This window comes from Hordeum vulgare, chromosome 1H (assembly GCF_904849725.1).
Source record: "Hordeum vulgare subsp. vulgare chromosome 1H, MorexV3_pseudomolecules_assembly, whole genome shotgun sequence".
NCBI lineage: Eukaryota > Viridiplantae > Streptophyta > Magnoliopsida > Poales > Poaceae > Hordeum > Hordeum vulgare.
Window position 1 is genome coordinate 82,271,959 of NC_058518.1, and position 24,027 is coordinate 82,295,985.

At 46.0% G+C, this 24,027-nt stretch overlaps 1 protein-coding gene across 1 annotated transcript; it reads right to left on the reverse strand.

Moving 5' to 3' along the window:
* Positions 1–12,020: 12,020 nt before the first annotated feature.
* On the reverse strand, positions 12,021–13,211 carry LOC123396970 (putative protein phosphatase 2C 24). Its single transcript, XM_045091710.1, has one exon. It carries the CDS (start codon positions 13,209–13,211, stop codon positions 12,021–12,023), a length of 1,191 nt encoding a protein of 396 aa, XP_044947645.1.
* Between the last annotated feature and the right edge of the window lie 10,816 nt (positions 13,212–24,027).

Sequence of the window (24,027 nt, forward strand, 5' to 3'; positions counted from 1 at the left end):
TATCTTGATTTCAAATTCCTCAAACTCAGTACTTACATTTCATATTATTATCCTCGTTGAAAACTTAACCTATTTGTCATCAACCATCAAAAAGGGGGAGATTGTAAGTGCATCTAGTGCCCCTTACTGATTTTGGTGGTTTGAAGACTTATAGGTTAAGAGGCTGATATGTTTGTGAGTGTACACAGGCTCTATAAGTCGTTGAGGAGTTTGAGTTATTCGATGAAAATCGACCCCTAAAAATGTATGTCTTCGGGTGAATATTTTGGTCATTCCTTGAAGGCTTTGACCGCGAAGAAATTGCGAAGAAATTGATATTCCTCATGAAGATATTGAAGATGAGGAATTCGGTGTGTCCTGAAGAAAACACTCTGAAGTCTTTGAAGCTTGAAGATTTACTCTTTCTGTTTCATTTTCTTTACACTTGAGTCACAGGAACACTTTACTGTTAAAGGGGGTCGAAGTAAAACTAAGGAATGAATTTACTCATGATGCTCAACCCAAACCTACATCTATCAAAGCCTCAAAGTGAGGAATATGAGAGACATGAGCACTTTCACAGTTGAAAGTTCTGACCGTTGTCGCGCCACGCGCCACCTGTCACAGATCTTATCCACCCAACGGTCATATTATTAAAGGGCATTTATGTCAAATCATGTTGGGATGCTCCCATTCTATATATAGCCACCCTCACAACCACTAGCTGGTTGGCTGCTCCAAGAGAAACTTACACCAGTCATTTAAGATCAACCCAAATTCCTCAAAGCCTTTGAGTGAAAATCATCAAGTTAGGAAATACCCCAAACACCCAAACCCAAACCAAAACCCAAGTGATTGAGCATCACTGAAGAAGTTATTCGTGTGTGGAACCGACGCTTATTACCTTTGAGGGCCGTGCATCCTCCAGACGGCTAGGCATCATGGTCTAGAGCATCCAGCAGTCAATTGTGGATCGCCGGGTGACCGAGTTTGTGAGGGTTTGGAAGTATGCCCTGAAGACTTACCACGAGTGTTGGGCGAGGACTGTGTGTCCTTAGCTCAAGGAGAATACGGTAGGGACTGTTTGTCCCGGGACTGTTTGTCCTTTGGTTTCAATACCAAGCCGATCAAAACCATACGTACCACTATCACAACAATTGGAACTGGGTCATCAACAACTGTCTTCATCAAGCTACTGGTTCTATTTCCTCAACCTTCTCATTTCCGCAATTGTATGTTGAAGACTTTCATCTATACTGTTTGAAGAATTGGACTGAAGACTTTCTCTGAATTCCTCTTCTTAAATTCTTCACCTGAGTTATTCTTCACCTGCTTATCGTGTACTTGCAACCTGTGCAAACCGAATCTCTGAAATCACGTTGAGTACTTTGCAGTAGACGTTTTTGCACTTCTGATCTTGTACTATTTCCGCTGCACTCAGTTCATGACTAAGGACTTTCCTCACTAGGAATTTCCTAAGTGATGTAATTGTAAAAATCGCATATTCACCCCCCCCCTCTAGTCGATATAAAGCACTTTCAGGCTCACCAAATGGCAGCACACACGCGGAACGCCACATAGGAAAACTCGTGAAGAGACAAGGTCGACAGGACAGCTTATCCATTAAACCACCCGGCGGCCCAATATCTGAAGACGGCGACTCAAGGCCCAAGAGGTGGAAGGTCGCCCATAGTTTCCTTGCTCGGGAAGCAAGGCGAGTTAGAAGCATATCCGGTCACGAATCGTATCACGACTCGAGCCCTTGTAATCCCAGGGCCTCGACGTGTATATAGAGGCGAGTCCCCGAGGCCAATAGACTTAAGTGACAATAGATCAATAGCTAGGTCAAGCGAATCCGCTCCCTTGTAATTGATCTACAAGAAATACACACAAAGCAGGACGTGGGCTTTTACCTTGATCGTGAGGGGCCGAACCTGGGTAAACCTTGTCTATCAACTTCGATCAACCCCGACAAGCTAATCACCTTGTTGCGATGGCCTCACGTCTAAGTTCTCGTCCTTGTACATGTGCCGTGACAAAATCACGACAATATCTTTTAGATCGTAACTATATTTTGAGGGATTTATATATGTAAATCTCACAGAATGACGTGTAGAATCACATGGCACATTTTTTCCCTATTTTACAAATATAAAATATGGTTAGTTCAGATCTCTATCAATTTTGAAATTAAACTATGTGGTCATTTGAGAAATACTATAAGTTGTTTCCGACCTCATTTAAAATGCCTAGAGAGATAGTTTGTTTATGCTTCACCTCTTGCCATGTTTAATAATATTTAATATTGTCATGTACCTAAACGGGAGTGAACTAAGTAATTTAAATATGGAGTTTCGTCAATATGTAACTCGTTGCATATTGAGCTTCACTTAATGTGTAGAAGTTAATTGTTGTGCTTTGCCATGTCATGCATAATCAAATGGACATGCATCATATTGGATTGTGAATCATGCCATGTATATGTTGTGGTGTTTAGCGTGTGTTGGTTCTTTGTTTTCGGATTGTTTCTTCTTGATAGAGTTACGAAACCGATTCGAAGTGTGAGGATCCGTTCGACTACGCCCATTCGTCTACTTCACGGATTCGCTCTTTTTCCAAGCGGGATCTCAGGCAAGATGACTATTTCCCTCGATACCACCACTATCATTGTCATTCTAGTTATTTCATTTCGGTCGCTATGTCTCGCCTCCTACCACTTGTTTGTCAAGTCTCCTAAAAAGTCATGAGAAGTCTCTAACCCTCCACCTTCCCAGCAAACTATTGGTTGGCTATGTTACCGCTTCCTCAACCCTTGTATAGCGTTGTTAGTTGTACGTGCAGGTTGTTCCATGCGGTAACATGGATATCTTGGGATTTCACAATATTATTGTTGTTTAATTTAATGCACATATATACTTGGTAAAAGGTGGAAGGCTTGGCCTTTTGGTCGGTGTTTTGTTCCACCTTTGTCGCCCTACTTACTGGTTGCTCCTAAAATGCTTGGGGTTGTTATGGGGACCCCCTTGATTTTTGTTTTGGGATAAAACTCATCTCGCAAGGACCAACATTGGTACTATATTTGCCTAATAACTAATAAAATTGCATATGGACTTTGCGAACCTCGTGGATAATTAATCACCCCCCTCCGGGTCAGTACTCCTCATGAGTGTTGGTCCAAACTAGAGTCATGTGCGGGCCAACCTGGGGCAACTCGGGAGATTTCTATCAGGTCACTGTACGTTCTGCTCATCCGGTCGTGTCATGAGAACGAGATACGCTGCTCCTATCGGGTTTGTCGACACGTCGGGCGACCTTGCTGGATTTTTTTTACCCTTCTCGAACGTCTTGTTCACTCGGATTTCAAGGATACCTTGCGCTATCTCGAGGTTGAGGTTTTCCAGCATAGCTTGTGGCTAGTTTGTGATGGATGAGTTGGAGCACCCCTGCAGGGTTAAATCTTTCTGAGACTCGTGCCCACGGTTATGTGGCAACTTGGAAATTTGTTAAACACCTTGTCATAGGAAACTTAAAATAAACTCAACTAAAATACACCAACCGTGTGCATAACCGTGACTGTCTCTTCTTGTGAGTTATGAACTAAGAAGGGGACACAATGGGGTTATGACTGACTCGTAAGTAGGTGTTCAGGATCACTTCTTGATCATTATTAGTTCACATCCATTTATGCGTAGATCAATCTTGTTATTCTTGTACTCGTAAGTTAGTCACTCAAATAAATGTTTAGTGCTTGTTGCAGCCTCACCACTTAACCATGCCTCACCCATTAAGCTTGCTAGTCTTGATATCCTAGGAAATGAGATTGTTGAGTCCATGTGGCTCACAAATTACTACAAATACAGTTGTAGGTACAGGTTAAGCGATGCTTTGACGTGAGCGCGTTGCTTGTTTGATTCAGAGTTCTTCTTCTTCTTCTTCTTCGATCACACGATGGGTTTCAGGCCGGCAGTCTGGGATTAACAAGGATGGATCTCACTTTTATTGTTGGATTTCGTCCGTACTCGGACCCTGCTCTTCTGTATGATGATTGATATTGATGATTGTATTGAGATGATAATGATTTAGCTTGTGTCGAGTGTAAGCCAATTCCGTATACTCATCTCCTCTTTACATGTACTTGTAACGATATCCATTTTCATGAAATGACGAGATGCGTTTATATCCCTATCGAGACCCTCGAGCCGAAATAAGGATAGGATCGCATCTTGTACGTTACACACCTCCCCTCCCCCCCCCCTCCTCTTCCTTGTAGCCCTGCTCTATTTGCCCCCAAACTCCGTCCCCTATTGCCACAAGGCTTCTCCGTCATAGACCCACCTCATCCGCTTATGTGACTACTGCCGTCAATCAAATTCCGACGAGCACAAGCCACCATAGGTCACACCGTTGCCACCGATGCACGCAACGCGCACATGCACACCTCCCAGACAACTTCCAAGCCACCAGAACATCCTTCATGCCGGATCCCATCAAGAATCGAGCCTCATCGTCACCCTGCCATTTATTCCGGTGAGGTAAGCCGCAACCTCACACCGTCGCCATGTTTGTTTTAGTCACCACACCAGTGCACGTGTGCATGACCCTTCTGCACGATTAGGAGACCATATAATAGAGCCACATCTACATCCGAGAAGATATGCCGCCTCACCCAATTCCAACGAGCTCCAGCCGTCGTCTTCGAGAGCAACTGTTGCCACCAGGATCTCAACTGTGTTAAGATGACCGTCATCTATCACGTCATCATTGTCGAGGACCTATGCTTTGTCAAGTTTTCCAACGACTATTTCGATGACCTGGGGCCGCTTGGTGAGCACCCGACAGCTATTAGGTCAAGATCCGACGGTTCAATCTGGACCATCCGATCTCATTAAAATTCAACATCCATGACATGTTCTAGCCACAAAGTGGTATCACCCAATAACAAGCCGCCATGTGTTCCCGATTTATTTAATTTTCTTTCCACCTAATTAAACATGGTAATTTCCATGCCACAATATAATATTGCATTTTAGCTACAAGATATTATAAGGTAGCCTCAAGGTAATCAGGTATTAAGGACAGTAAAACTGCGCCTAATCCCTGGCCTCTCAGTGATTAGCGTTTTTGACCGTCCGTTTTCCCGATCTAGGAGTTTCTGGCCGTTGGATTTGGTGTATAAGGCGATATGTTCCGCAGTTTGTTTAATCTGGCCCAGCTGTCCTGTGGGCTACTGCTCCACGGGCCGAAACGGACGCCTCTGGTATATTGGGCCTTGCGGAAACCGCTAGCCCATTTGAAGGAGGCCCATTGCTGGGACTGAGCTTTTATGGCCTATCGATTTGTCGCTCCGCTCAAAAGAAAACCATTCGGTCTAGGGGATCCGAGCGGCTCGATACAGAGGATGCGCCGACGCGGCCGGTCTTCCTCCATCTAGCCTAGGCGAGCCTTGCGAGGATTTCGGCGCTGGTTCAATCCAAGGCGAGGCTTGCGAGTGATCCGGCGAGGGAGGGGATCAACCCTAGGCGAGGGATCCAACCTCGACCCGAGGCGACACGCATAAGGATGCGGCGCTCGACATGATCCCACCCGTAGTACAGTGTAGCTGCGCGGAAGCGAGGCCACCGACCAGAATGCACTCGTCCACTACGGGGGCAGACGCGTGATTCCTCCCATATCTCGTGTGTGAGAAAACCAGCGGCAAGGTCAGGCGAGGAAGATGGGAGAGCCCTCGCCTCGCAGTTGGTGGTGTGAGGTGTCGGTTTGGTAGGTACGCATGTGTCTCCCTCCAGAGCACAAGGTGTTTGTGGTAATGTTCGGTTGTTTCTTGAACGTGTAGGCGCTGACCTTCTTCTTATTAGTTCTCTTAACATGTTATTGCGCAGCCTGTCCTTCCCATTTCCTCGCGAATACTTTGTGAAGCTTGTCCATTCATCATCAGGGAGAGCGCTTGAAGGTATAGATTGCAAGGGAAGAACTTGGAAATCCAAGAAGGAGAAAGTTGGATATTTATCACTTTCAATATCTGGCTTCTCAAAATTGCCACTTTCAAAGTTGGCTTCACAAAATTGCCACTCTGCTCGTTGGCTTCTTGATTTCCATACCACTTCCTTCCTTTTAGTGATTTTCTTTTTCTTTTTACATTTATAAACACAGGAAAAGACCAAACTACCCCTGATTGTATGTACAGTATACGTGAGTATCTGATTATCTATATGGAGTAGGGAAGAACAAGCTGCAGAAATCAGCATCGTCCTGGGATGCAGCTGCCCGCCTGACCGACCGCCGTGGTCGCTCGCCCCGCCCGACCACCGTCGTTGCCGCTCGCCCCGTCCGACCACCACCGTCGCTAGCTCCGCTCGACCGCCATCGCCGCCCGCCCGTGTGCCCGCGCGCCATAGCCGCTCAGACAGGCCGCCTGCTCGGCGCTCGCGTCGCTCGTCACGGTCGCCTGACCACTCGACTGGGATGAGGGGCGGGAAGGAGCGTCCTAGGAGGATGAGGAGGCTAAGGGAGATGGGTGCGTGAGCACGGAGCGACTGTTGTCGGCCGGCAGGAGTTCCTGTCAACGCTGAAGCACAAGAGTGCGTACATTTGTTTTTGTAGCAGAGAAATAGAATTGTTAGATTCTTGTGTTAGGATTCATGCCAGATTGTTTTACGGCATTTGAAACCATGATTGTATATCACGAGATGTGCAGGTCTGTTGCGCTCCAAAGTACTGGTTTGTTATTTGTTACTAAATCAAACAAGTGTCTAACCTGAATATGAACAGCAGGAGAGCAGGGGACTCTGACTCACTGCATAATTGTTGACTAAATGTTGGATATTTATATCCACACAGCAGTCCAATTTTATTTTATTTTGAAAAACCATAAGTATGATCTCCTATATATCCACACAGTACGTCGACATGACAAGAATAATAATGAGATATAAATTGTTGCATCTCAAAACTAGCTTAAATTTTGAGTTCCAAGCTCATGGAAATTATGAGTTCACATCTTAGAGTGAATAAAACTACTAGTGAGTTCATTTCTCCCATAACAAGCATATTTCAAACAGGTCATTCATCCAACCAGTAGCTTCCTCTTTGGAGTCATCTTCTTTGGTGGATCTGCTGTCGGCATCCTCCTTGGGATCATCTTCTTTGGTGGAGCTGTAGTTGCCATCCTGTGTGGAGTAGTTCTAGTGGTTTGTGAAGAACTACCCTCCCCCAACAAGATAGCAAGGCGGTTGCACACATATATACTATCACATTTAGATAAAATATTTTCTCCTAGTTGGACATTGCTGAACATAGAGATACTGGTCATTGTAGCTTACCTTCTAGTGACCATGCTTGGACTGTCCTGTAGTATTTGTTCTTTAGTATGCTTGGACTGTCCTGTCATTGAACCTTTTTGAAAAATTATTCATAAGATGGTAAAAACATTCCCTTTGTTCAGCATCGGGAAACACATTCTTCACCGCATTCTCCAAGCCTTTACAAGCATCTGTGCACACTGCAAGAAGTGGAGGATCTCCTATTGCCTTTTTAAGTTGATTCATAAACCAAGTCCAACTGTCTTCTGTCTCAGATGCTATGAACCCAAAAGCAAGTGGATACATCCAATTGTGACCATCAACTGCCGTTGCTGAGGCTAAATGACTGTTCCATCTTCCATTCAATGCAGTAGAATCTATACTCAGGTGTGGCCTACATCCTTCCATGAAACCATTAATGCATGGTTTAAGTGCACAAAAATTAAATAATGAATGAATGTTATATAGTTAGCCATATATCACCTTTACAGTACTTTTATCATCTTGTAGGCTGCCAACAATCCTCCAAGGACAATCCTCACTTGACTTGCAGAACCCTCTAAATCTCTTCTTATCCGACTTCTCCATGCCTAGATCAAACTCCTCATTGCAAATTGCCTCACTGCTAACCTGAATTCCTTCATTGATGGATATATTGTTCCAAGGTCCATTTTTGGGTGGTCCTTATCATACGTAATCACTATCTCATTTGGTATGACATCACTAACAGGAATGGCAGCACCATCATTACCAGTACTCTGCTCAACCATTCTATGATCCTTTGGTTCACTCTTATTTTTTTCTTTTCCTCATCCTGCAAGCCCAAAATATCACATAACTGATCATCACTCGGTAGTTCAATTCTACCTTTGTCATCATGTGTCTCCACTATCTGCAAATTATCCCAGCCGACTTCTGAAAAAGGTGTTGCCTCAAAGTGTAATGGATCATCAATACTACTCACCAACACGAGCTCTGCTTCATGCCTACATGAAACAATTCAGAAATCATGAACACAAGTTTGGGTTAGCGGTACACTGTAGATGTGATTAGAAATTATCAAATACAAACAGTACACTGCAGATGTAAATTGGCAGCCCATCAATGCCAGATAACAATGACCGCTTGTCCTCCCTTTCTTGATTTACATACAGGCTATCAGTATGAAGAAAAAGATGTAAACTGTAGATGTAGGCTAGCGTTTCACCTAGCAGGGAGCAGTTCAGGCAATGCATCACAATTAGTTTCCATACTCACATGATACAGAGCAAAGGCGGGGGACGAATTGATTTTAGAACTACGGCTTTAGCTCAACTGTCAAATTTCATTAGAGATATTGCAAGTTTGGGATACGACTTCGGGTTTTTACTATGCAGAATGATTATCTTGACCAAAACAACCGACCGATCCTGGGACACGTTGACATGTTGTTTTCATCTCTCAAAACTGCAGAAAGTGGAAGTAATAGAAGCATTATACCATCCAGAATCCATGAATAAGGTGTCGACAAGATCGGCGGCAGACGACGTTGACAAGAGCGTCGACGAGATCGGTGGCACGACGTTGACGAGATCGGCGGCGCACGACGTTGACGAGATCGACGGCCGCTGTGTATAGGCGATTGGTGGCACGCGACGTCCTCTGTGTCGAGGAGATCGACGGCATACACGTATTCTCAGCGGCAGGTGCGCTCTGTATTAATTAGAACGTGGATACTACGTGAACTTATAATCAGGTGTAGTTTGGTCTTTTCCTGTGCTTATAAATGTAAAAGGATAAAAAAAAATCACTAAAAAGAGGGAAGTGGTATGGTAATCAAGGATCCAACGAGCAGAGTGGCAATTTTGCGAGGCCAACAGTGAAAGTGGCAATTTTGCGAAGTCAGGTATTGAAAGTGGCAAATATCCAATTTTCTCATCCAAGAAGCTAGCTACCTAGCCAGGTTGTTGCTGCTTTGTCAGTTTGTTTGTTTTTCGAAACAGAGTCACACTAATCTTTCTCTCTGTTTCTCAGGTTATTTGATTGATTTTCCCCCATTTACTCGCGCCCTGAGATCAAGATGGTCGATGCCATGGGCAGCGTGATAAGGATCATCGGGTCTCGCTTGAAATCAAGGACGCAGCCAGCACTGTCTAGCAGAACAAGAAGGGCTGCCACAACATCACGAGGCGCGTCGAGATACTCAACAAGATGCCCTCGCACCACCAGAACAACACCGAGCAGCTGGATGACTCTACGGTGACAGCCGCTATTGAGGCGCTTGACGAGATACTCACTATGCGCTCGAGGCCGTCACCGAATGCCAGCTGGAGAGGTGCATTGTCTGCGGTTTCTACATCACCCAGAAGTTGTCCCGGAAGCTGGACAAGGTGCAACAGCTTATATGGTACCTGAACTCAGATGCGATGCTGACCATCATGAGCTACCGGCTTCTTAGGAAGTTCTATGATGATGCTCCACCACATACACCAACACAGGTCCGATTACAGATTAATGAGGCCCTCTTGTTCGCCTATACTGGAACACTCGGTCTCGGATGAACAGCCATCGAACATTTCCTCCCATTCCACACAGACCTTCGCGGTGACGGGGGTGAGCGCTGGAGGGAGACGATGGTGCATGAAGTAATCTTAGGCACCATTGCATATTTTTTTAGGACCAAAGCAGCAACACACGATGCACCAGATGAAGGTGTTAGAATACCTGTACATGTATATGTGTAGTTCCTCTAATCTAGGATCAACATGGCCTGCGTGCCTAACTTATAGGGGTGAGTGTACCTCTTGTATATAAGTGTACCATTGTATCAATTCAATGCAAGGGTGAACATAATTCTCTCTAACTGAAGGTGACACCTCCACACGTGCAGCTTGTCTGCATTGTGCTGATTTGCTATCCTTCATCCCAAAATATATTGCAAGTCTGCATGTATGCCCTCTATGGTCAATGATCTTCTCCCTCTTTTCTCCCATGCTATTTTTCTCTTGTTATTTATGATCTCTGATGTTACATTAATTAATTTCTACCGATGGACATGGTAATCTTCAGGGAATGGGCATCTAGGAAGAGTGAAGTGAAAAGAATAGACACTAATGTTCATAGAATAACAGTACTATGGCAACTCCCAGTTTCTACAAAAACAAAGTGAATAGGAATGACTTACTTTACGGTTATGTTAGGGAAGTGTCGCAATAGCAAATAGTTCAGTCTTAAACTGTATACGCTATACAATGTTGTTAAAGACAAGACTTCTTACATCTGCACAGGTCAAGCTGATGTGACTTAGGTTGTAAATAGCTTGACAATCTTGAAGCTAGACAACATTTTGATTCTTGTAGCCTTTGTTTCCTCAAGTGTATGAACTGATTCCTTATATTCTTTATGCTCTACTCCCTCCGTACCTAAATATAAGTCTTTTAAGATATTTCACTAGGTGTCTACATACGGAGCAAAATGAGTGAATCTATATCCTAAAATATGTCTATATACATCCGTATGTAGTCTATTAGTGAAACTCTTAGAAAGACTTATATTTAGGAACGGAGGGAGTAGCATATTTGCATGGGGAGAACATCATACGGAAACCAACATTCGGTGGAAACCAATGAAAATCACGAGAATTATTATTTTTTGAATAAATGTGGCTTCTTTTTCCTTGAGATGCTAGACCACAATGTTTTTGTTGCCACGAATGGTGTATATTTTTTGATTCAATTTGTTGTTGATGCACTGGAAAGCAGGATCAACAACTGAATATTGTTATGCTAACACATTTCTTGCTGGTGTGTGCTTTTAGCAGTAAAAATGCATGTTTCTTACGAGACCCAAACTGCAATGGATTCAGAATGAGAATGGCAACCTTTGCTGTTACATACTTTTGTATATTGACATTCAACTGTTTTGGTCGTTCTCATTTAGTTTCTAAATTCCAGTTAAGCCTTGTGGATGTCTAGCAGATCATAAATTTGAGACATGGATCCTTCATCAACTTCATATTTGGTACTTTCTTATGGTGCATGGAGAAGTAGATACGACGTCAGATTTCAAATCTGGATATTAGACTTAAGAAGTTCTTCTTTCCCATTCTATCAAGTCTTTGTTTCTCCTCTTGCATTATGTTTCATATTTGGACTTCTGTACATTTGCTCCCGATCTTAGATCATTATTTGCTGTACTTTTTTATGCATTTTATATATGACATTCTTTGTCAAGTCTTTGTTTCTTCTTCTCTTGCATTGCATTTCAGATTTGGATTTCTATAAATTTGCTCACTATCTTAAATCATTACTTGTTGTACTTTTTGTGCATTTTTCTATGTTTTTACATGGATGTATTCATTTTTTTCCACTTTGTTCTTCCTAAATAGAAGTACGAAGTTTCTACACAATTCTGGAAGACATGTTTTCCTACTCTTTTCAGTTCATTCTTTCTAGATTTTTTTCAACTCATTCTAAATTATGGACTCCCAAGTTTATGATACAACATTCAAAATGGGGACACAGCAACGCCATTAATGATCTAGTGCTTTCATGAAACGGACGTTTTAATACCAATATTACAGTGTACTCCATCCGTTCCTAAATATAAGTTTTTTAGAGATTTTACTAAAGACTACGTATTGAGCAAAATGAATGAATTCATATTGTAAAATATGTTTATATACATCCGTATGTAGTTTGTAATAGAATTTATAAAAAGATTTATATTTAGAAACGAAGCAAGTACAATATTTGAGTGTGTGCTCTAATACCAACGACCTCTGGCACGAGAAATCGGTCCGGAATTGGAACGCTGCAATGTATTACGCCGATTTCCACTGTGCTCGGAATCGCTTTTTGCAGCGAGAGATGGCCCCGGTACGTTCTTAAGTTGGTATGCAACTTTGCTCCTCTTAACTTGATCCATCCAGTCAGAATTTAATGCTGCATCATCGTCTTCAACCTTGTCCACGCCCACCCGCGGAGTGGAGACGATGAAGGCGACGACGACGGTGATGTCATCCTCCTTTCCGCCACACCGTTGAGTCCCCGTGTAATTCCGGTAACCGACGCTGAAGGGCGAGTCCTTGTCTTTGCTCCACGACATCTCGTAGGCGATGCCGGCAATGATGTCCGCCATGTTCTTGGGCGAGAAGCTCAGCGCAGTGCCCATCCGCACGACGCGCTCGAGTTCCGCGTCGAACATGTTGTCGAACAGCCCGTCCGTGGCCACCACGACGATGTCGCCGTCCCTCACCGGGGTCTCGCCCACCTCCGCTTGGGTGATGCTGTCGGCGCCCTTGGCGGCGAGCTGGAGTGGGCAGTTGAAGCGGGCCAGCTGCGGCCGCGAGCGGTGCACGATCGCGCCGCCGCGGAGCACGGCGAAGCCGCTGTCGCCCATGTTAGCCCACCTGAGGGTGTCCCCGACGAGCGAGACAAGGACCACCGTCGACGCCCCTTGCACGTCCGACGAGGCCGCGCCCTCGTAGGCCCGTTGCAGCAGCGTGTAGGGGCAGATGGGCCTGGGCGCCGTCTCCAGCGCGTCTTGGTGGGCGCTCGCCATGAGGCTCCGAGAGAAGGCGCCCGCGTCCACGCCTTTCGCGCTGTACGCGCCGACGCCGTCCGCCACGCCGATGACGCCGGGGTCGGCAACCCCGAAGTGCGCGTCGTGGTCGTTGTGCGGCAGGTAGCACGACGCCCAGTCCATCTTCAGTGCCCTCGATGCGTTCACGTCGCAGAAACAATCAACCCGCGCAGACGGTATCTCGTCCTTCGAAACAGGCGGCGGCAGCACGGAGGCGATGAAGGCGTCCATATCTGGGTACTTGCTTGAAGACGAGTGAGATCGGTAGCCGAGGCGGAACGCAGAGCGGAGGGCATCCGGGGTTCGTCTGTCGATCTCGCTCAGGGTTTGCTCGATCTCCTCTCTCCCCTCCATGAGGGGCATCAGCTCCATCTTCGTCATGATCTCTCGTAACTTCTTCTCTCTCTGTTTTTTATTGACGATGACGAAGCAAACTTTGGTAAGTTGTTGAGGCCGCGTATACTGCAGTCTGCAAAGCCGTGCGAGTCTATATATAGACGACGGAACAGAGCCAGGCTAGCAGCAACCCCATAAGGATTCGAGTTGTCGTTTGATACGAAATCGGATTTACCAAACTAGTCAAGTTCTACTGGGAGACGGACGGACAATCAAGCTCTACAGGGAGACGGAAGTACTCGGTATATACACCGATAATCCCAGGCTCACGGGGGGTTTACATCCGTTTTACCAAACCTTCGTGACGTCCATCCACTCGCGAACTTGAGAATCCAGCCGGAGGCGAAGACCGTGCAAGGCCTGTGTCCTTGGCCGCGGCGGTGGCGGTGGCGAAGACCCTGACCAAATTTGTCTCCCGCGCACGGTTCCTACACGCCTCCAAGAATGCCAAACCCAAAATCGTTGCCTCCCCTCCCCCAATCCCAACCCCGCCAAGCCTGCCTCCATCGTCTTTGTCTCCGTCTCCATCGGCACAAAGCGTGGCACGCCTGCCCTGCTGTCGTCGGTCCTACAGCGTCGGTTCCTTGTGGCGAATAAGGGCGCGCAGCGGCGGAGGCGCGTTGACGCGGCGAGGTCAACTTCGGCAATTGCAGCAAGACCGCCCGCTAGGCGCTGCACGCGTCACAGGACAAGTTCTTCCTGAACAGCGCGCGGTGTCCACGGCCAATCAGGAGCAGCAAACCTAGAAGACTTTTGAATTTCGTTTTGGAAAATATACCGCCCCATAACGAAATTGGCGAAATTCGGCTTTTCGGAAAATTCCGGACGGAAAGCACCATCCAAATTTTGAATACCTGAACAAAAAGTGAGCGAATTTTGAACAAAAATGAACGAAAATATCCCAAAAAATTAAAATAGTGCAGCAACAAAGAAAACAACAACCAAGTTGAACAGCAATGATCCATCGACTGCTTATACACAAATGAATCAAATACTATCCAAGCCTAGCGCTGACCGCACGCACACCTGCTGCATGATTTGGTTCAGCTCCGGCCGCCCGGACAAGCGCAGCTGCGCCCCCAGCCAACATCTAGCGCGCCACGCCATGGAAGAAGCGAGCAGGTCAGGCGCGAGGACAATGGGATCCAGGACGAGGAGAAGGCGCGAGCACATCTTCCGCAAGGACGGCGCCGCCGCTTACACAAGAGTGGGAAAGTCTACTAGGTTCGTACCTCTGTTTCGGCTTTCTATTATTCTATATCCCGAGAAAAGCAGTGCAGATTGGGACATAGGCGAGGCTGGGCCAAAAATCCAAACTGGGCCGAATTTTTAGGCCGATAAACAAATCTACCGGGCCTGAACGAAACGGGCGGATTTCGCTGGAATTTCGTTTTTTCCGGCCGAAATTCAAAACTCTCTGGTTGAATAGGAAGCAAACAGTGGCGCCATCGAGGAAGGGGATGGAGCGCTGAGAGCGATTAGGAGCAGAGTCATGGCAAAGGTGATGAACAACATGCCAGGTACTGGGTCCGACCGTGTTCTCTATCTCCGGCACCACGGCTGACGCCGAACAGGCTGGTGAGGAGGCCCGGGCGCTTCCGGGGTTACAGTCATGGAAGGTGGGGAGTGTGGGCTCGCCGGTAGCAGTGTTCTCCTCTTTTGATTTCATGAACATAAGGCCAATCAGGCTTCGTACTTCACTCGATGGCAAGAGCAACACGTTAGTTGATATTAACAAACAAGCGAGAGAAGTAATTATGTGTCTAGATTCTTGCTGACGCAATATGTTGATCAAAGTTTGTTTCTTCTTTTTAGATCTAGCTGGAACACCAGACCAGAGGACTTCCATACTGATCATGTTTGTTTTGTGCTCTCTAAATTCAATGTCTATTTGCTCTCTGAGCTGGCAGTCATCTAAAACACTAATTACTCTTTGATCTTGCAGTCATCCAAATCACTAAGGAGAAGCAGGAATAAAAAGTTCAAGCTCACTAGCCAACATCCTTTCAAGCTGAGAACAGAGGTGAATAACAAAATATTTGGTTATGGTTATATTTGTTGGTGTGCAAGTCAGTAGCAGTAGATTCAGTATTCAGCAGTCAAAATGATCTAATATATTGCTACGTTTCTTGATGTGTGAACATTTTATAACGGCAGAGGGGAGGAGCCAAAGAACATTAATCTATTCAGAAAGTACAGGAAATGCTAATTCAAGATGAAAAGAAGAGCATACATATAGCTCAAGAATTTCCGTGGACAAAAGATGAGCCTGGGGTTGTAATTTTGCGTAGCCAAATTTTCTATAGTATAGGCTTTTGCGCTATCATTTGGTTTAGTATACCCTGGAAGGAAGATAAATCCGTGCTACTTTTAGATTGAAGATTGTTGGTTGTGCATGTCTGAGGCTGGTCCACCGACGGTTGAAGCGAGCAGTAAAGCTTCCATCGCTCAAATCCGTTAGCCTGTCAAGATGCACCACTTATCTCGCTGCCTGTCCACGTGCGCTTTTTTCCTTCCCACACAATCTGGCCAAGGCACCCCTAATTTCCTCTTCCACCATGTAATTCTGTTTTTTTCAGATATTACCTCAACTTGATGTTTTTGTTGATCTAAATTTTTTGTAGGTGCTATGAGATACTCCCTCCGTCGCAAAATAAGTGACTCAAATTTGTACTAACTTTATACTAAAGTTAGTACAAAGTTAAGTCATTTATTTTGGAACGGAGTGTAACGACCAAGATGCGGTTCTTTCCGATCTGGGGTCGAGGCCCCCGAATAGGAAAGAAGCGCATCTAAGCGTTTCGCAAGCAAGTAACATAGCATAAATAATAAATAAAGTACACAATTCGGTATTCAACTGTCTTCTTATTAATAACTCAGAGTACATCACGGATACAAACAAGGTAGTTCGGCTACAGACTACAAAACATGGAAAATGCTATGCTACCCTGCTGCAGGCCCACGATCACGACCACGCCTCAGTCCTCTGGATAGTTCACGTAGAGGCGGTCTGTCTCCTCGTCGAACTGTCACGCCAGCTGGGTGCCGTCAGGATCATCTGTCTCTGGGGTACCTGTACCTGTTGGGAGTTTCGGAGGAATCCGTGAGCCACGGGACTCAGCAATCTAAGACCTTGGTGCCAGAACTAGTCATGTTATTAGGTAGGGTAAGGGTGAAGTGTATAAGGCTGCAGCATCCTATGCTTGATTACGTGGCTAACTTACGCGAAGTAATTGTGAAGGTGGTCTACACTAGCGGTCGGGATTACTTGATCACTAAGTGATCCTGAACACCTACCTACGGCATTCACCCCACCGTGTTCCCGATCGAAGAGAGATCTTCGAGGGGACAGTCACGGTTACGCACACAGTTGGCAGTTTTATTAGCTTATGTTTGAGTTCTCTAATACCGGATGTTAACAAAATATTCCAAGTTGCCACATAACCGCGGGCACGGCTTTCCGAATGATTAAACCCTGCAGGGGTGCTCCAACTAGTCCATCACAAACGAACACAGGCCGCAAAGGCATCCTCTATCACGAATCTCGTGATCTCGTCGGATTCCTTAGAGGAAAACCTCAACTCTGGGGGAAGCCAAAGCTTCACTGGGATTCCTATACGCAAGATATACCGCTAAGGTAAGGCAAGGCTAGCAGGACCTCCCGACGTGTCGACGACCCTGATAAGAGCCGCGTATCTCAGTCTCAGGACACGACGGATGAGCGACGCGTACAGTGGCCTGATAGAAATCTCTCAAGTTGCCCTGAGTTGGCCCCGCACAGTGCTCTAATTTGGACCAACACTCATGAGGAGCACTGGCCCGGGTTGTTGATTAAAGTCCTCGGGGAAGCTATTCCCTATGCAGTTTATTATTAAGTGATTAGCAATTTAACACCAAATTTGGGTCCTGCCGGACAAGCCTTAGCACTACGCGATTTATCGAGGGGGTCCCCATAACAACCCCGAACGTGTTAGGAGCGATCATTATGGAATCAAACACCGGTAACCGGTAACTAAGGCGGCATTAACGGAACAAAGCACCCGGCAAAAGGCTAGGCCTCCCGTCATTTACCAAGTATATAGGTGCATTAATTAATTAACAGAATTTAAGATAATGATATCAAGCTCATGTTATCACATGAGGCAAAGCACCTGCAACTAGCAATGCTAACATTAGTAGCTGAGCAAGACTACTTAGCCACACAAGTTTTGCTAGGAAGGAGAACGGTGTTTGGGGTCATGGCATTTCAAGAGGCAATTTAATTCAGTGGTAGGCAGCGAGCAATATGACATGGAAACGAAACTAGCATAACAAGTCTAGAGATGGAATCAAGGTCATATCATCTTGCCTGTGATATCCTCAGCTTGGAATGGTTCTAGTTCGCCCTGCACGTACTCTCCTGACTCCACGTATTCGTTCTCCGATCCTGGTGCTACCCAACATAAGAATAACAGCCAATGAACAACAGCACCACAAGATGCAACAATCACATGATGCATGAGATGAAAATTGAGCATGCACCACTATTTCTATCACTAGCACAAGCAAAATGAACTACTGCAAGTTTCTGGACAGAACTGTACACTAAGCTATTTTGACATGCATGAGAATGACATGAACAGATGCGGCTCGTTAACACGATGCAAAACCATATAAAGAACATTGCAAACGGAGCTACGGATCAACGGGAATCAACGAAACAAGATATGAAGCTCTACGTGGAAGAATCAACACCACACTCACAATTGGCACAAATCTGGTATTCCCAGGTTTCCAAGACATGTAACAACCCAACATGAATGGATTGGAGCAAGGAAGAACACCACAACATCAACTAAGCTCACACAATGAGCAAAATGACTATACTACATAATCTGCCATAATCTGCATCTTAGCACATTGTGAGCTACATGCAACATAGCTACATGCCTCCAAACATGACAAGTAATATATGTGGCTGAAGCCAACCAAGAACACTACAAGAAACATAAATAATCACAGCAAAAGGAATTAAACTCTAGAAGATACAAGGCCACAAACTTTCCCAAAACCATCAGATCTCAGGGACTTAGTGAAAATTCCTGCACCTGAGTTTCTGTCTCTATTCTGAATCTTTTTGACAGCAATCAAAACACAACCTACTTGACTCCAAATGATTTAAAATTTGACAGGGAGCTTCAGAAACATACCAGGTTCAAAATCCTAGCACTGAACTATGGCTAGTTCTCAACAGAATGACCAGCACATCCTCGTCTATAGGGGAAGAAAATGTTTCCAGAATCCCAGACTTAGTGAAATTTCAGAGTTCACTAATCTGAAATTTTTCAGCCACATGTCCACTTTGTCTAGGCATAGATTGCACACACATAACACCACGTGATAAATGACACCACTATGGTGTAGAGCAAAACCCCTACTACTATCACACAAAAGCTCATGCCCTTGGGCTCCACCTATTCCATGGAATCAAAGATCGAACTTGCAACAAAACTGAATATGTCAACTCCATGAGGTATCCTACTAAGACAACAACTACAAAGGTTGGGTTCATGTGCACAATGACAAAGTGACATGGGGGTTTGAACCCCATGTTTGTGTCATGCACATCAACAACACAAATGCTACTCACTAAGCCACATAGATCTTACACACACCTCATGCCCTCTTTCATATGGACATGAGGAGGAGCACAAGTTGCAAATGGGGCTGTTTTCACCACTCACTCACATCTACTCATATGCATGTCATCTAGTAGAAACCACACCACTTACACATGCTAGCAATACAAAAGAATGCTAACACATGCATATGACACTTGCACACACATGCATACATACACTAGCACCACCACATGTGTGTGCAACACCTTACACACACATGCACAAACCTACTGCCATATATCTAGCCACTCAAGCAAAATAAATCAAGCCACCTACACTTACATCATCTACAAGGGAGGCACCACACACACACTACATAGGTGACCATCACCATGTGTATGCACACACACACACCTAAGCAAGCAACCTACACACTCACATATACACATGCTAGCAAATACTTAGCTAGCAATTCTAGCAACTCCTGTTGTTGGAGGTAGCAAGGAATGAAAAACCATAAGATAGATCTAACACCCCACTGTCATCTCTGCAAGTCTACCAATCAAAAACTGAGAAGCTTCAACAAAAAAAATAAAAGGGTTGGTGGGGGAATCGAACCCGAGAGCCCCTGCATCTAAGCCACCAAGCAAACCACTCTGCTGCTAGCATCTAGTCGACAGAGAGAGGGGAACAAGCTTAATTCTGCTTGCTGAATATACTACTAACAATTCGCAGGAAAACGCTGCAAGAAAAAGGGGGGTATGTGTGGCGCCGCGGGGAATCGATCCCTCGACCCCCTGATCCACATACGGACGCCGCACCACTATGCCATGCTACGAACACTGTTAGAACAGGGGATTAGATCAAGGAAACACATCTCATGTCATGCCCTGCACTGCTCCAGCGAGCCGACGACAGAGAGGTCGCCGGTGTTGGGCTCTCTCCATGCTACTACGTCGAAGCGGGGGTGCATCCTAGCTACGGCGCTCCTACCACGAGGGGGAGGAAGCCCCTCTCTTGCACCACCACACCGAACGCAAGACAGAAGAACAGAACCACCACCTACACGACCGATCTTCCTCTCGGTACAGAGAGGACTCCGGCGATCTACGGCCGAGCCCCGCGAGGAAGGAGGGAGGGGGGCTGCCTCACCTCGGGAAGGTAGGGGAAGACCCCACGGCGACGAGGCGATGAAGAGGAAGAAGACGAACTGCTGCTGCAGAACCAAAGAAGAGGAAGAAGAGCTCCTGGTCCGAGGCGATGACGAGGTCCTGGCCGTCGTTGAGGTCGCTCCTCGACCTCAGCGATGGCGGGAATGGAATGCGGGGCGATCTCCCGTGCCCCTGGACATGGCCGCCGGTGCCGGAGTTGACGGGAGGCAGGGGATCGACGGCGGTGGTCGGCTCTCTCTCTCTGCTAACTCCTACAGAGAACTTACCGGCAGGGAAGGAAGAGGGATGGGGATGGAGAGAGGTGGCGGCGCAGATGGGGAGAGAGGGAAACCCTAGGGCAGTTGGGCACGGACGCCCACGCTAAATAGGGGCCCCTCGACATTCGTGCAACGGCGCCGTCAACTCTCTCTGTCTCTCGGCCTGACGGAAAGGAGGCGCGCGGGGGGGTGACGGCGTCAGGAAGGAGAACAAAAGGAAAACGGGCCTAGCTGCGCGAGAGAGAGGAAGTGGGCCGGCCAAGTGAGAGCAAGCCCCCAGGGTGGCGACAGATAAGAGAAAACATACTCCCTGGCCTTCCTATTTACAGAATAGAACAGGGAAGGAAAAAAAAGCACAAGGTGAACTACAGGGGATAAAAATACAACAAAAATACCACTGACCAAGGAAAAATACAACCTGTTTGAATAAAATAACAGAGATGTATTTGGGGCAACTAAATATTTCAAAACAGCATTATGTTTGGCTGTTTTGGGAATATTTGCACCTGTTGGAAACACTTATAAAACATCATTTGCAATGCACAAAAATCACCACAATCAAGAGCTTAAACAGGGACATTTTTACTACACCTAAGAGGCAAGAAAATATATGGCTTTAGATAATAGGAGGGAGATAGCTCTGAACTCTAAGAAAACCACAATGCACTTCCTTCTATCATGTACATCACCTCATCCACACATCCAACACTACATGAAATCACTAGTCACATAACCACAAGATTACAAACACCACATGGAATCATATGACCACATTGCAACAACACCTAACACATGAAATGATATGATATGCATGATAGCAAGGGAAGAAATAAAAGGACACATGAAATCATACAAGCATAGGGCACTCTCATATCAATGACAAGGTGGTCCCACATGAAGTAGGTCCAAATAGGGAAGGTTTACATCTGGGGCACTACACGGAGGGAGTACTAATTAATTAATTTTTCATTGTTATATTGGTTTTCAAGTGATGCGCAGATCACAGAGCCATCAATTCTCATGGGCTACCAACTTCCAGTGCTTTGCAAGTGATCCTTGGTCTTCCCAGTGGTGTATGCACGCCTATTTTAACCCAAACAATGAATCCCCATCTGCACTGCCATTTTTGTTTCTCCTCCGACCAGACACTGACTCTGTTGATGTCCAAGATGCTACTATCGTCACTCCAACACAATTATTGAGAACGCCATCAATACCAACAATCGTTGTTTGTCCGTCAGCGGGTTCCCCAGTGGGTAAGTGTGCTTCCCTTTCTGTTATGTAGTCATGCATTTTGTATGGACTATAGAGATGCATGGGCATGCAGAAACTTGATATTCGGTTTGCAGAAACTCTGCATGATGGTGATTCAATGGCTTGCAAATTGATGGGATCTAAATCAATATGCTTTATATGATGGAGTTGAATCTTTTAATGGATTACCTTTGATACAAAAGTTGACAATATAAGATTGTGAGGCTCAAATCAGCCCTGAGCATATGAACAACCGATTGCACCTTTTGCCCTTCTGCCTCATGACCTTAACGAAGGAGATGACAGAAAAATAGAACAATAAGTGTCTATCTAATTGAAGTGACAGTGTCCTAAATGTAGATTTGATTTTGTCATCCTTAAGTTATACAAAAGGCCTTTTGTGTCTTTTATCTAGGATCACACAAATTTATTTACTGAAATTTGAAGCCTATAATAAGTATCCAGTTGGTTTTCTATGATATGTTTTTCTAAGAATGACTAAGCATTATTTCCCTTGCTTCTCTATTCGAATGTTTTGTTATCTACTCATTCTGTCATGGTCGCCCCTAGATTCTACCTCTTTGTGCTTTCATTAATCACCGGCATTCCTGTTGTGTTTACTCCTATGCTTCAAGCACCCTTTCTCCATCGCTTTAGCTCTCGGAGACAACTAAACAATGCTCATATATGGACCATGTGAACTCGATGCATGATCTCAAGTACATTTTCACCGAGAACCACCTCTGTGCGCACGGCTATGCCTATCCAGAAGAGCTTTGCTTGGAAAGCCACCTCTTCCGCTGCCACTGCAAGAGGTAAGTGGTTGGATCTTGGGCTTTTTTTTTGCTTTTCTATTGGACATCAACTGATCTTTCTTCATGCTCTAACTTATACTAAGATGCATACTGGGATCAATCTAAAATTCAGTTAGTTAAAGGAAGATAGATAAAATGTCACTCAAGAGGAAATGTGTTAAGAGTTGCAATCACAGAATTGCTTTCATAGAAGGAGAAGCTAATATGGTAATAAGCAAGCAAACCAATATTTGTAATGATCAATATCCGAATAGTACTTTATACCTATATCATGTGTTCTTGTGTGAATAGTTGTAAGTTAACAAGAATGGTTACATTAACATCACAATTTATTGTTGTATTACAGATATTCAATTTGAGCTCTTTCCCTAGATGAGGAATCAAGATCCTTGTGCAACCTGACTTACATACTATGTTGTTCTTGTCGGATTTCGGGATCCGCAAAACCCTAAGGATTCGAACACTGGGGCGTGTACGAACGTATCTCCCTGCTTTGCCTCACCTAGCCCACTACTCGATGGAAACGACGAAGGACTCACTCGATGGCGAGGGTACACAGGACACAACAGTTTACCCATGTTTGGGCCGTTGCGAAGCGTAAAACCCTACTCCTGCTTTTGGTGGATTTCCTCTCGCGGAGGTGGTGGATGAATTAGTACAGTGCTCTTGAGCCTCCGGAGGCCAAGTGGCTAGGTGTATTGTTCTACCGTCCGAATGAACTCCCTCTCTCAAGTAACCTACCCTCTCTATTTATAGCGGAGGCCCGGGTCCTCTTCCCTCATAGCTTCAGCGGGAAGGGATCCCACAACGGCCAATTTTGAAGGGGAATAGGGCAACATGCTCCCCTGTCCAAAGGTGGTCTTCGCCTGCAAAGTAACTGTCTGTGCTGCAGAGACGGGCCCGTGGGTGACGTTTGCCCTACTGGCGGGCGGCTGCGACTTTGTTGCACCAGAAGGGAAACTTTTGGGAGCTGCCTTTGGAACCCTTGTACGCTCCCGCCTCCTTTGCACTAAAAGGGAAACTGCCTCGTCCTGCCATCTGCTGCTCGCGTGTCATTCCATGGTGTCATCCTTGACTCCTGAGACCCGACCTTGGCTTGAAATATCCGCCGCTCCGGAGGGGTCCTGAGGAGCCCCCCTGCGGGTCTCGATGTCGCTCTTCCTTGCAAGGCTTGGCCCCTCGCGAGGGCCTTGTTCAGGGTGGTGATGTTCCTTGCCGATCTTGTGTTGATGAAGTGGGCCAGCCATGGGCCGCAAGTAGGCAGGTCTGGGTACCCCCATTCCCAGAACGCCGACAGTAGCCCCCGGGCCCAAGGCGCGCCTGGGTTGGATTCTTGACGAAGCCTTGAAGACGGCCCAAAACGTTGCGGGCCCCATTTGCTTGCGGGCCGGGCGACCCACGTGTCTCGAAGCTGCCCGGCGACGCTCTCTCTCCTCGAGGCGCCCGGGTGGAGCCAGGCCACGATGATGCGATTCCCAAGAGTCGCGCAAGCCATCATGTTGCTCATTGAATGTGACCACACCCAACGGCCCTCGCGGATGTGACCGATTGGTGGACGGGTGAGGCGACGTGGGCGGCAGCGCTTCCGTCGGCCCACCTCGCTCGCCTCGTGGGGCGTGTGAGGCCCACGCTCCCGCGACGGTTGGTGGCCAGGGCTCGCCTATAAATTTGCCTAACCCCCTTCGGGGGGCACC

What these genes read in the sequence shown, in the direction of transcription:
- LOC123396970 (XM_045091710.1), bottom strand. Translation starts at nt 13,211, where the DNA reads ATGGAGCTGATGCCCCTCATGGAGGGGAGAGAGGAGATCGAGCAAACC.